This window comes from Dendrobium catenatum, unplaced genomic scaffold, assembly GCF_001605985.2.
Source record: "Dendrobium catenatum unplaced genomic scaffold, ASM160598v2 fragScaff_scaffold_1022, whole genome shotgun sequence".
In the NCBI taxonomy this organism is placed as follows: Eukaryota; Viridiplantae; Streptophyta; class Magnoliopsida; order Asparagales; family Orchidaceae; genus Dendrobium; species Dendrobium catenatum.
Genome location: NW_021319484.1, coordinates 1,808,988 through 1,822,432, shown reverse-complemented (window position 1 = coordinate 1,822,432; position 13,445 = coordinate 1,808,988). Strand labels below are relative to the sequence as shown.

Genomic DNA, 13,445 nt, shown 5'->3' with positions numbered 1-13,445 from the left:
TAGAGGTCACCGGCGTTGAAGAAGATGACGGAAGAAACTTTCACCTTCGCCGGGAAGCAAGGAAATGAGGTTATGGCGGCATGAGAGAACTTCTTTTCAGCCCAAGGAAGAAGAAGACAGCACCCGGAGTATGCAAGATCTCCTCTTCACTCAACTTCAGCTCCCAAGAAAGTGTATGGAAGGAGGAAAAGGCTTGGTCGGGAGCAGGAGCCGCAAGAACTGCAGGAGGGCCGAACGGTTCCTCCCCCTCTCTTCCTCTTTCGGTTTGGCTGGGACGGACAAGCACGCCAGGGGAACCGAACGCTCCCCTCTCCTCTTCGCTCTGTCTGGGACGGAACCACACACAGAGAGCCGAGAGGCTCTCTCCGTCTCCCTCTCTTGCTCTGGTCGGGACGAAAACACACGCAGAGAGCCGAGAGGCTCTCTCCGTCTCCCTCTCTTGCTCTGGTCGGGACGGAAACACACGCAGAGAGCCGAGAGGCTCTCTCCGTCTCCCTCTCTCGCTCTGGGTCGGGGCGTAAAACACACAGGGGAGCCGAATGAGCTCCCCTCTCTCCCTTTCGTGCCCTTAGAGGAGCACGCCCAGCCAAACAAATGCCGCCCAAGTGAACCAATCAGCCCTCACACACGTGGAATGAGGGATTTAGGGCAGAATTTGGTATGAAATCTGAGCCATTGATCTCAAACTTTGATTTAAGAGTCAAATTCAGCCCAAATTGAGAAATTAGGGCTGAAATTGAGTCCGAGATGGACTCGACCCGAACCGATTTGAGTCGGTTTGGGTCCGGTTGGGTCCGATCAAGCTAATTTCGTGAAATTGAACTTAAATCGGCGCCGAATTGCGTCGAATTGGGCTCGACGACGCTCGACAGGGTTCGATTGGTTTTGATTTGATTTTAATTAAATTGAATTTGATTTAATTTAATTAAATTGAGGCTTAATTCGGATTAATTTCACCTCGACGATGATCAATTGAGTTGATCGAGCGCGATCGAGCTTTGTTGGGCTCGATCTGGGTCGAGTCGATGCGAAAATATTCGTCAACAATCAATACATGCAGATCATGTACTGTATTATTCGTAAATACAATGTATCGTATATATCATGTAGTTTATGTCTATCGTATGTCGTTGTATCAGTCTTTTCTTATCAATCATATCATGTATCCATATCAATCATATCATGTACCATGTGCATATCATATTATGTCATGTCAATGCTCATGCCATGTACATATGTATCCATATCAATCATATCATGTACCATGTGCATATCATATTATGTCATGTCGATGCTCATGCCATGTACATATGCAGGCAAGATCAAACACATGACTACTTGTGGCATTTTTTCTATATCCAATCATATATGAATCTGTCTCAATCATATTAATTTTATTTCCATAAATAAGTCTCATATCACATATGCCCATTAACGTATCATATCATATCAATCATGTCTTTTTATACCTCACTTTTCATATCACTTATTAATACTAAACCACAAACCTTATTTAAATGAAAGTCTGTTAGCCCACCCTCCTGTATAGGATAACATGCCTCCAGCCAACCTAAATCAGTCTATCATTTCCGCTCAGCTTTCTTTGCACACATTTTACATTATGTAAATTATAATAACAAACATCATGTACATTCAATGCAATTATCGCTACTCATAAATATACCTATTTTATGCCAAAAGTATATATTTGACTAAATAAACAGTAAATATATACATATCATGTATTTCATGTCCATTAGCAATATACTGATCTTTATCATTTTATACTTAACATTATACTACTCATTTCAATTAAAATGGCATATAAACAAAATCACCCTGTGAATTTCAATATTCAGTCAAAATGCTCAAGATAACGATATTTATCGCATATAAAAAATTACGCAGTGGAAAATTACTAAAATGAAAGATATTACTTTTTAAATCAATTTTAGGAGAGATACTGAAAAATCAAAATTTTTGAAAACAAATATAGGATTCGGGTTACGTACCACTATTAGAACAATTATCCCATATGGAGCGATGAAAAATATCGGCCAGAACCCTACTTTCTCTCTCCTCTTTCTTTCTTCTCTCTCTTCTTTTCTTTCCCTTTCTCTCTCTTCTCACCTGATCAAGTTAATGGAATAAGGAGGGGAGAGGGGTGGTGAGAGCTTTATTAATAATGGTTTTAGGTGTTTTATTGAAAAAATAAAATTCTAGACTTAGGACTGCAACACTTCCTCAAATTCCAAAAAAATTGGAGAGCCCAATACCACGCTGCTGCTAACTCGGCATTGTGGCAATCAACCAGCCAAATTCCTGGAATTAGGGAAAATAAATTTAAGGTCATTACACTATTTCTCTCCCACGATTTGGAATGGCAAAATGAAATATTTTCTATAAGAGAGGCTTATGTTGTTTAAGTCATTTGCCATTGTGTCATCTTTTAGCTTGAATTTAAGTGACTAGTAATTTATGCCCAAGTCAACATATATATACATATATATATATATATAATAGTAAAATACTATATTGAGTCAGGAACACTATAAAAAATCATTGGCAGAATGAGCACCGAACAACTCAAATGTGCAATCATACATGCATGGGTACAAACCTCACTGTATGGATGGTTCCTGATCATATGTAGGATAAGACAATTGCTTGTATGATTCTAGATCCTATATACAGTCATCTGGAGAGAAATTTTACTAGAATGACAACATGGCATAGTTATAGGGGCTTCACATTGATCGAACATGCATACATGTAAGAAATGGTTTAACTAGAATATTCATGCATGTGTACAAACGCACTCCATATCTGATGCAGGTTGGGTAACTTCCTTTCATTAGGGATACTAGGACACTAGGACACTGACAATTGAGTGTTTTATTTTTTTGTCCACAATTTACAGTCATGAAAAGTATCTACGCAATGCAAGAATCACGTAAGTAATCTTTTTGCAATGCAAGGTTTAGACGGATTTATCATGACACACATCAACCCCTTCCATAACCCTTAAGAAAGCCTCTTGCTCAGGCTACACCCAAGGTTTATTATTTTCAAAAATCTTGCAAGATGATAAGACCTTTTTTTTTTGGCTTGATTAAATTCTACGGCATGCCTTTCATTATTTTCCATAACTTGAAGCCAAACTATGCTACCACAGAACCTCAAGAATTTTGGTTCCTTGCTATCTTCTAGGATAGATTAAAGATCAAAGGCGTTAATTTTCATTGTGGGTTTTACAATTAAAATCTAATGGACAGAAAATTGTGATCTTTCTGTAGGTCAGATTGAGGCTTAACTTTTTTCCCTCTCCTTACGGTGGTGCATTGGTTATCTGTGTCAATATTCTGTCATTTGAAAGTCTCTCTATTTATACTTTTGATTACAGTTTACTTGTGCCAATCTTATGATATTTTGCATTATACTCTATTCTTTATTATTTTGCAGTAGGTCAACTTTGCAAAATTTGTTTCACAAATACCATATGCTAAAGATTTACAAATACCATATGCTAAAGATTTATCTTTATCATAGGGCCATTGTCGGTCTTTAATTCAAGCAGCCTCAGAAGTACGAGAGCAAGGCGCAGTTGATGATCGTGACACTTTCCTCCATGGTGTCCGTGATCTTCTCAGCATTTACTCGAGTACTATCAAGAACTTACTTTTGCTCAATGTTGGGAATATGTTTTTTTAAGTTTTTTCTTTATAAATTTATCTTTTTTTCCTTATAGATTCTCCAGCTTCATTGCCAACTTATGTGTCAGCCCATGGAATTATTCAGCAGATTTCAGCTGTAAGATCTGATTTGCGTTCTCTCCAGTTAGAACTTGAGAATTCTCTCCCTGAAGACCGGAGAAGATGCATTAATGAACTGTAAGTAACTTAGGATACATACCTATATACGCAAACACCACAACAGAAACCGGTAAATGAGGTGAATCCTTCAATGTAATTTATTAATACATAAATATCATTATTGCCTTAGCTATATTTTAGTAAGCATTTCTAAATGTGAGAAGTGTAGGTTTCTTCAACAAGTTATCTTTTACATTTGAAGTCGTGAATGGTTCCTTATCTTGATGCCAATTTAATTAGTACTATTACATGATGCAATATATTCTGTTTTCTAGTTTTTTAATTTAAATTCTAGAATTATGGTGCAAGAACATTAATATTTAAAGCACATATCTTGGATAAAGAAGTGGCATCTGAAATATTGTTGCTACAATTTTGCATTTTAACTTGAGCAACAATTTTTTGAAATTCATTTTATTATCATGTTGCTTTTTAGTTGGCACTTAGTGAGAATTCTAATGATCTCTTGATGGGATTAAGTCTTCTAATCCCTCAAATGACGGAAGAACTATGTTATGCTTAATTCAAAAAGAGTTCCAGTGGTTTTATATATTATAAGCCAACATTCGACTTACTTTTGAGGAAAATAAAGCTAAATAAGGGTTATCATTGAAGTTATGCTAATATAGTTCAATAAAAAAAAGATACGTTAAGTAATTCATGCTCATTCAAATTTGCATTCAACTAAATTCCTTAATTCTCCTATGTTCATCTAAATTATTCGGGATCTTTCTGTTTGGGGAACTCTCAATTTCTTCGAAGTTTTATATTCTTCATAGAAAATGATCTATTTCGTAAGTAGAAGTTATTATGCTATCTAAAATTATCTCAGCCTTTACTTTTCCTGCAAAATCAAATCAACAAAACATCAACGTTGCTAGTAATGATAACCACAATAGTAAAAGAATGAGACTTTTGTTGATACAAGGAATCAGAGAGATGCCTCTTTTCCTGCAGAAAAAAAAAAAGTAGATGAATAAATGTCTGATTTGCAGCATAAAATCTCTGCTCTATAGCTAACATGTTTTTGTTGGTTCGGTACTACTTTACTCTCCTAGTTTCCTTAAATCTAGTTCTTTAGAACCAAGGTCAAAATTGTGAGGATGTTCTTTAAAGCACCCTTTAATCATTTAAATCATACCGACATATACTTCAACGGCTCATTCCTCTTCTCCCAGTATTAACATTCTGTAGAAAAAAAAATGTTTTTTAGCTTATTATTATTGGAGTAACCCATGCTAAAATTGTCATGTTGAATTGAGTTTGTTTTTAACTTTAAATACAAAGATAGCATTTTCTTTCGCCAAAATGCTTGAAGAGCATTCATTTTTGTTGTTCTTTTCATTAACAGGTGCAGTCTTATTCAAGTTTTGGAGCAGCTTTTATTTGCATCATCAACAACTGCAGAGCCATTATTAACTCCTCGGGTATATTATATGTTAGTTATATATTTGTTGTGCTTTTTGTTACCTTCTCATGAATTTACCAAGTCTTTGTCCAGCTGATAACACGGAAACCTTGAAAAAGTTTGACAAATATCTTTCTTCTGTTCACGATTTTACTGCTTTTACAACAATGTCAGGCGTAGTTCCTGGGATCAACCTGTATGCTGAGCCAATGATTTTCAAGAAAGATTCCTGAGATTGCTCTAAAATTCATCTTTTGATCAGTTCTTTGTAGAGTTGTAAGTTTAGCTCAAAGATAAAAAATTAGTTGAAAATCAACTAGGTTTTTGACTTGGATCACTAATAAGCCAAACCCGGCTCGGACAAAACTTTAATTGAGTTGAACTTGAATTGGATTGAGCTAGCTCGAGATTGGATGCAAATGTATTTGCATGCATCTTTGAATGCTTATACCTACATATATTTGTATGTTTTTAAATTTGAATTGAAGTATGGATGCATTTATATATTTATATATACAAATCTATTTATGTATGCCTACATATATTTGTTTGGTGGACTAGGTATTTGTCTCATGAGATGAAAAATTAGTTGAGACTATCTATTTTTCTTACTTGAATTTGGCTCGAATTGAAGCTAAGTCTGTATAGTGTAAATCGTGATCAGATCCAGCATCCTATAACCAAACCTGGCTTGCTTGAAATCAGATCTAATGACTTGTTGCTAATCATTAGTTGGGTTAAATCAGATTGAGATCTGATTTTTGACAGCCCTACCTATATCTAATCAGTCTTCAATATCAGGAAATTTCATGATTTTCCAGTTGAGTTGTCATAGACTATGCTTTTTCAGTTCTGCCCTTTGTCAGCATAACTATGATTGCACTTTTTTTTCCAATTATTCAAAACCTTTTTTCTGAACTTGTTCCTCTAAGGTTCGTAAAAGCAATGTGATTTGAAATAGGCACTTTTTCCTCCCTAGCCCATTTTATATTTTTATTTTTTATTTCTTGTTCAAGATACGGCCATTATGCAATCTGTGAAGTTTCCCATTCAAATTATAGCCTTTTTGTTGTATATTTATCTATGTTCAAGCTAAACTACATTTTTTTTCTTATGATGCACTTTTATGTATTTTGTCTGTTTTGTTCATAAACTATAGCCCTCATTCATTGCTTCTTTTTTATTTCTAAATATGAATATGGCAAAGCATTTTTACAGCTTAAAACCTGAATACTCAACAACAACAATAAAAAAACAACAAATCTTTATCCCACTATGTAGGATCGGCTACATAAATCATTTTTCTCAATTGTGTTCTTTTAAGAGTCAAATTCTCATTTAAATCTAATAAAAAAATGTCATTTCTAATACATTCTAACCAAATCTTCTTAGATCTGCCTCTACCTTTCTTAACATAGTCCACATTTAATAAATCTACTCTCTTAATCGGGTCATCAGAAAGGCTATATGATTAAATCGCCTAAGATGACTGTCTCTAAATACTATCAACATCAATTTATAGAAAAAATTAAATGTATTTATAGTTACTATTTTTTTCTTAATTTCTTAATGTTTTAAGAGTATTAATTAAAACTATTTTCCTGCCCTTTGTTATTATATCATAAATGTATTTACTTTTCTCCTGAATTATTGCGTTCAAACTCTAATTTTCTGGTATTTATTTCAGCCTTTAATGCGAGAACTGGAAGAAATGGACAAGGTGAACTCTCATCTCTCTGTTTCTGTTGAAGAAGTAACAGAGGCACACCGACAGAAAGCTGAGGTAATTTTATTCCTCTATAAATATTTAATAATGAAGATATTCAGATAGTTTATTAAAAACAAATCAGCAACTACGTGATTCGTTGTCCCCTGATTGACGATATTCTTATGGTATATTAAAAAAAGTCAACAATCACGTGATTCATTGTCTCCTGTAAGCAAATTTTTTTAAGGTTTTAGATAAAACGGCTGCCATTACTTTAAGATAGCGCATCTGGACATTTTTAAGGCTGACAGTTATGCTTGAAATTCAAAAGTCACTAGATAATCCCTAGTTGAATCGATTTATTTCAAATATGTTTGAAAATTTATTAATCAAATTGGAAACACACACACTCTCTCTCTCTCTCTCTCTCTCTCTCTCTCTCTTATATACACATAAGAATTATGCTGGTATAAATTGTATTAGTTTTCGTTTGAGATAGTTTTCTTATTATTTTATATAGCAATTTTTTAGTACAATTTTTTTTTGCTTAAAAAATTTTTGTACTAGAAAACTGATTTAGAAAGCAATAAAAAAGCTGTTCCAAACTAAGGCTTTGTATGGGGCGGCTTTCTCATTGCTTTTTAAAGCAGTTTTCTTGTACAAACATTTCTTGAACTATAAATTTTTGTACTATAAAACTATTTTAGAAAGCACTAAGAAAGTCATCCCAAACGAAGCCTAAGACTTCGTTTTGGAGACTTTCTTGTTGCTTCTTAACAAAGCTTTATAGTATAAAAATTTAAAGTTTTGTACGAAGAAATTGCTTCAAGTAACAACAAAAAAGTCATCCCAAACGATGGCTAAGCCTTAGAGTGGGCTTGAAGAAAGTTAGATTTATTTAAAATCAGTTTAGCTCCGTTTTTTTATTCGGATATGGTTTGTTTGAAATTAGTTCAATTCACTTTCATTTCGAGCATAAAGCCGGCTCACTCGAACTCAACTCGTTCTCAACCCTAACTCGAACCGCAGCTAGTAAACTCCAACACTAGAAGACGAATTCTTGCAATGTTCAATAACATATTAGAAGAAGAAAAAAAATTCAAATTAAATTGTTTTTGGTCTTGCAGATTGTGAAGCATCATCCACATGAGGTGGGATGGGAAAGACAGGTATTTGTTGATTTCTTCTGCAATCCTGATCGACTCAGAAATCGTGTAAAGGAACTCACGGCCCGAGCTAAAGTTCTGCAAAAATAATTTTAACATATCCATTTAAATTACTGTAATATTTTCCATTGTTGAATTTATGTATTATTTCACCTTTGTTTATGCAGTTTATGAATTATTGTGACAAAATCTTGTGAAGTTTAGAACCTTATTGCTAATGTACTTTTTATTTGGATCTTATGGAATTGAGGCAAGGAAATTAAGGTGATTTTTGCTATTTCAGTTGAGATATTGAGATATTTAATTATGATCTAACAACAGTAAAACTAAATATAGTGTTGTAATATCTTCTAAATTATAAAAATAATTTTCTTATGTTGAAGTTTGAAAAGATTCTCTCTCTATCTCTAGAGAGAGAAAAAGAGGGAGGAAGGTCTCATGTATGGAAAAATTATTTTATGCAGACACCAGATGCCGTCCGGAGGTAAATCTGAGCACGTCATGTCACTTTTTACTATGTACCGCATTTGTGTTCATGTTGTGTACCGAGTGATGTGGCGTGTTCTAATTCGCCTCCAGATGATTTGATGTTCATAAATAATAATTTCTCTCATATATGATGACTATCATGCAGAGAAAAAAATTAGGGAACATTTATTTATTGATTTTTTAATTGGTTTTAAAATTTTGAAAATTTTTTAGTCTAATATAATATAAATTTAATTAAATTTTTGTTTTAAATTTTTAAAATAAATTAAATAATTTTAAGACTCGTTTTCATTTAAATTTAGTGATATATTTTGACTCAACTTTTAAAGAAAATACATTATTTAATATGGCAAAAATTATATATTAATTTGTATAATTGAATTTATTTTGCGATTGATGAAGATAATATAACAAGTTAAATGATAGTTACTTATTGTTTTTCCTAAAATACTATGTAACTATATTTGCATCTATATATAATTATGAATTAGAATTAGGTTTTGTTTGGGACTGCTTTCTTACTAATGTCTAAAAAAAATTTTAGTACAAAATTTTTTGAACTTAAAATTTGTGTATTAAAAAGTTGTTTTTGAAAGTATTAAAAAAGCTATCTCAAAAAAAGTCTTAGGTTTCGTTTGGAATGGCTTTATTACAGTTTCTTAAAGATGCTTTCAAGTACAAAAATTTTAATTTTTGTTCTAAAAAATTATTTTAAGAAGCAATAATAAAGCTGTCTCAAATGAAGGTTTCATTTGGAACCTTCGTTTGGGATGACTTTCTTATTGTTTTCTTAAACAAATTCTAGTACAAAAATATCTTGAAGTTGAAATTTTTGTACTAAAAAATTGTTTTAAAAAGCTATATAAAAGTTGTCCCAAACTAAGGTGAAGCCTTATTCTCAACTAGCTCCCGACCATTACCAACTTGTATTTAAATAATTTAGAAAGAATAAAATAATTAACACAGTTAGCATTTACAATGTTAATTTGCTTAGACAAATCATAAAAAATAGTTAGGAGACAGCTAATAAAGTAATGGAGTTGTTTTGTTTTATCTTCTCTCATTAGTAATGTCATTAACACTTTTCCATTTCATTCCCAATGGATTATCAAAAGATTAGTGATTTAATGGTAATTAGTTAACATAAAAGCAAAGCGTGTGGGCTCAAAATAGCTAAGAACAAATTATTAGGAAAATTTATGATTTTTGTTATTTATTTGATATGATCTTTTTTTTTTTAAACTTCATTAAATGTAATTATTTTTTAATAGTTTAGTTTCATCAATAATATGATGATTGTGCAGTGTAATTTAATTTTGCATAAATAATTTTAAATATTATACTTTTGATGGCATAAAATTATAAAAATTTAGTTGTCTTTACAAAGTTGTAAATACAAATTGTAGCATTTTTTTTATCAAAATCATGAATCATGCATAGCATTAAATAAAGCCTATGAAAATAATTGAACCCAATAATTGAATCAAAATCAAACAAAAAAGTGATTCAATATTTAAAAAATATCAAAATCAAACAATAATTATTTGATTAAAAATAATAATTTTATATCAACATAGAACAAAACCATTTAAGCTCATTCAATTCAATCCTTTTCTAATATAAAGTTTTCGAAAAATATATTATACAATAAATTACAGCCAAAATAATCAAATCAAACTATTTTTTTCTAGCTTCATTTATTTTCTTAATTCAAGTAAAAAAAAAACTCCTATAAAATATTAGGGAGATTTAAATACATAGCACCTTATATTATACTATTTACATAACTAATACCTAAAATTTTAGGGGGATTTACATGCATATCTAACATCTAAAACTTTAATATTACATAAATAACACCCAAATATATGTGGTATTTTTGATATTAAAATAATATAAGATAGTATGTATATAATATTAAAATTTTAGGTGTTAGATATGTAAATAGAGTAGTACAAAGTGGTATGTATGTAAATCACCCAAAATTGTAATATTTCATGCTTATCACCATAGATTAAATATGGATGCAATGAATGAATTTTTAAAGTTTATAGGATGATAGGTGGTAGGAATAAAATATATTATTGTCATATTTGATATTAAAATTGTCTATGAATGATAGGCATGTAATATTAAAATTTTAGATGTTAGATATGCAAAATAGCATCTTATAAAATGGTATGTATGTAAATCCCCAAAATATTATTGAAGAGATTTTCTAAAAAAACCCAAACAATCACATAATTTTCAATAAAATGTGGAAATTGATGGGTCCAACACACGTGTGCGATAATAATTACATGATATGACTTTACAAAGCCCGACAAATTATTTGGTTTCCATTTATTCCAATATATGGTGGCTCTTAGATGAGCTTATCAAATTTTTTTATTATTATTAAAATCGGACGGTCCACATTGCACGAGCAGCAACTCAGCATCATCAAACAACCCCTTACACAGGTACAAGAGAAATACAAGTCAAATTTGTCAACCCGAAATAAACCCATAAACCGTCACATGGGCATGTTCCAATCGGACGGCCCGCAGCCTCCGAGCCCGCGATCAGCGGAATCTTCGGTGGTCCTTTCCGGCCCAAAAAGTCCAACCGCCGGCCCACCCTGCGACATTAAAAACCGGCAGTGGCCTAACGCCTGTCTCCTTCCTCGCCAACATCCTTAGCTGTGCGTGTCCCGTTTCCATTATCGCTCCTTTCAGCTATAAAGCATACCTTTTGGCTTACCAATGCTCGCCGGCTTCCATTCCACCTCTCCTTTCCAGTGATGATCATCGATACAGAGAATCTGAGGGCTACCGAGCTCAGGCTGGGACTCCCCGGCGCCGATGAGGAGGCGCCTGACCGCCCCGCGCGTGGATGCAAGCGATTGATGACGGAGACGGGAAGCGAGGAGAGTGGATCAAGGATCGAGGTCTTGGAGGATGATAGAGGCCCGGAGGCTACGGTTTCTTCAAAGTAAGTCTAATTGTGTGATTCTTCATATTGATTTTAATCAATTAGTAGTAGCTTAGATGATATTTTTTGTAAATGATTTGTTTAGGGCTCAGGTAGTCGGGTGGCCACCGATCCGGGCGAATCGGAAGAATGTTTTCCCGGGGAGGAAGGCGGAAGCAGAGGCTGCCGGCGGTGGCGGCGGAATATATGTGAAAGTTAGTATGGATGGTGCCCCCTACTTGAGGAAGATTGATCTGAAGCTGTATAAGAGTTATGAACTGCTTAGAGAGGCTTTGGAAGACATGTTCAAGTGCTTCACCTCAGGTAAGAATATATATATCTGTATGTATTTGTATTTGTAGATCATAAATTGATAAAATTATGAAGATTAATTTGTAGTTTTGATGATTTAGGAGATTTTTCATCGGTGACTTTGGGGGGAGGGGGATCGAATTATGCTGTTGCGTATGAAGATAAAGATGGAGACTGGATGCTTGTCGGAGATGTTCCATGGAGGTAATGATCACATAAAGAAAAGATTTATAAAGAGGAATTCATGGCTTTTTCTTAAAGATTATTAGAAAGAAAGAAAAAAAGAGCAGAAAAATTTTAAGTTGAACGATTTAATCTTAGGATTTATTAGGTTTTTTATACAATTGATTTTGAAACAGAGCTAACCTGATTACAAAAAGCTATTTTTTCATCACAAAAATTTTTGAAAAATAAAAAAGGCTCTCTATGCTCATTAATTTTATGTTAATTACAGGATGTTCATTTCTTCTTGCAAGAGGCTGAGGATAATGAGAGGATCTGATGCCAAAGGGTTGAGCCCCAAATTCTTGAATTGAAGTTTTTTTTTTTTTTTTTTTTTTTTTTTTTTTTTTTTTTTTTTTTTTTTTGAGAAAAAAGGCAAAGAGATAGGAGAAAAGGAGAAGAAATGGTGCATCAACTTCTAGTTTTCTTTATTTATTTTTTATTAAATTTTGAATGTAAAATTATGCTAATGCTTAGTTATATATGTAAGCATAAGAGAACTTTGTTCCTAAGAAATTGTACAGAGAAAATATTGTCATATTTTTCCTTGACTGAAGTATCTATATGATATTTTCTATGTGCTTTAAATTTTTATTTATCAAATTTTGTATGATTAAATAAATAAAGTTGAGCTTCTTTCTTCTTTTAAAAAGTAATCATTCTATTATCATAATTACAGCGGTTAAAACTCCAGCCAAAAAACTACACCAATCATAGCGATTTTGATTTCGTTTGGGACGACTTTCTTATTGCTTCTTAAAGCAGCTTTTTAGTACAAAAAATTTATTTTTTTACTAAAAGCTGTTTTAAGGCTTCATTTGGGACGGCTTTTTTATTGCTTCATAGTATCAAAATTAAAATTTTTGTACTAGAAAGTTGCTTCAAGAAGCAATAAAAAAGTCGTCCCAAACAAAACCTAAACAACAATAAGAAAGCCGTCTCAAACGAAACCTTTGTAACAATTTTCGAACCGTTTCAAGAGTTTTGTGGCAGTTGAAACCGGCGCAAAAACTTTTTTTAATGTGCCACAAAAAATTATTTTTCTTATAGTGAAAAAACAAAAAATAATAATAATTCAATCTCATACTTATATATAAACAAAATCTAAAAATATTTATAAAAAATATATAAAACCAACAACATTATTATAAAAATTAAAAAAAAAAATTGTTTTACAGAAATAAAATTAAAATCATATATAATGATTTTTAAAATGCTCCTAACACAAAATGGATCAGAAGCTGATATCACAAATATTTTCTGTATTTTATATTTTCTTTAGTATACATAATAAATGGATGTTACAGCAGGCACAT

The 13,445-nt window shown here is 32.4% G+C and overlaps 2 protein-coding genes across 2 annotated transcripts in view; both read left to right on the top strand.

Moving 5' to 3' along the window:
* LOC110099426 (AUGMIN subunit 3) overlaps positions 1-8,431 on the top strand; it is a 61,420-nt gene extending 52,989 nt beyond the window's left edge. Inside the window, exons 7-11 of the mRNA XM_028697937.1 lie at positions 3,550-3,661; positions 3,749-3,890; positions 5,224-5,299; positions 6,968-7,063; positions 8,116-8,431. Coding sequence (XP_028553770.1) covers positions 3,550-3,661; positions 3,749-3,890; positions 5,224-5,299; positions 6,968-7,063; positions 8,116-8,244 — 555 coding nt within the window. The 3' untranslated portion in view covers positions 8,245-8,431. The remainder of the gene's footprint in view (positions 1-3,549; positions 3,662-3,748; positions 3,891-5,223; positions 5,300-6,967; positions 7,064-8,115) is intronic.
* Positions 8,432-11,301: 2,870 nt separating this feature from the next.
* On the top strand, positions 11,302-12,669 carry LOC110099414 (auxin-induced protein 22D). Its single transcript, XM_020826549.2, has 4 exons — positions 11,302-11,616; positions 11,702-11,919; positions 12,009-12,111; positions 12,362-12,669. The coding sequence occupies exons 1-4, from the start codon at positions 11,426-11,428 to the stop codon at positions 12,441-12,443; spliced, it is 594 nt and encodes a 197-aa protein (XP_020682208.1). The 5' UTR covers positions 11,302-11,425; the 3' UTR covers positions 12,444-12,669.
* Positions 12,670-13,445: the final 776 nt, after the last annotated feature.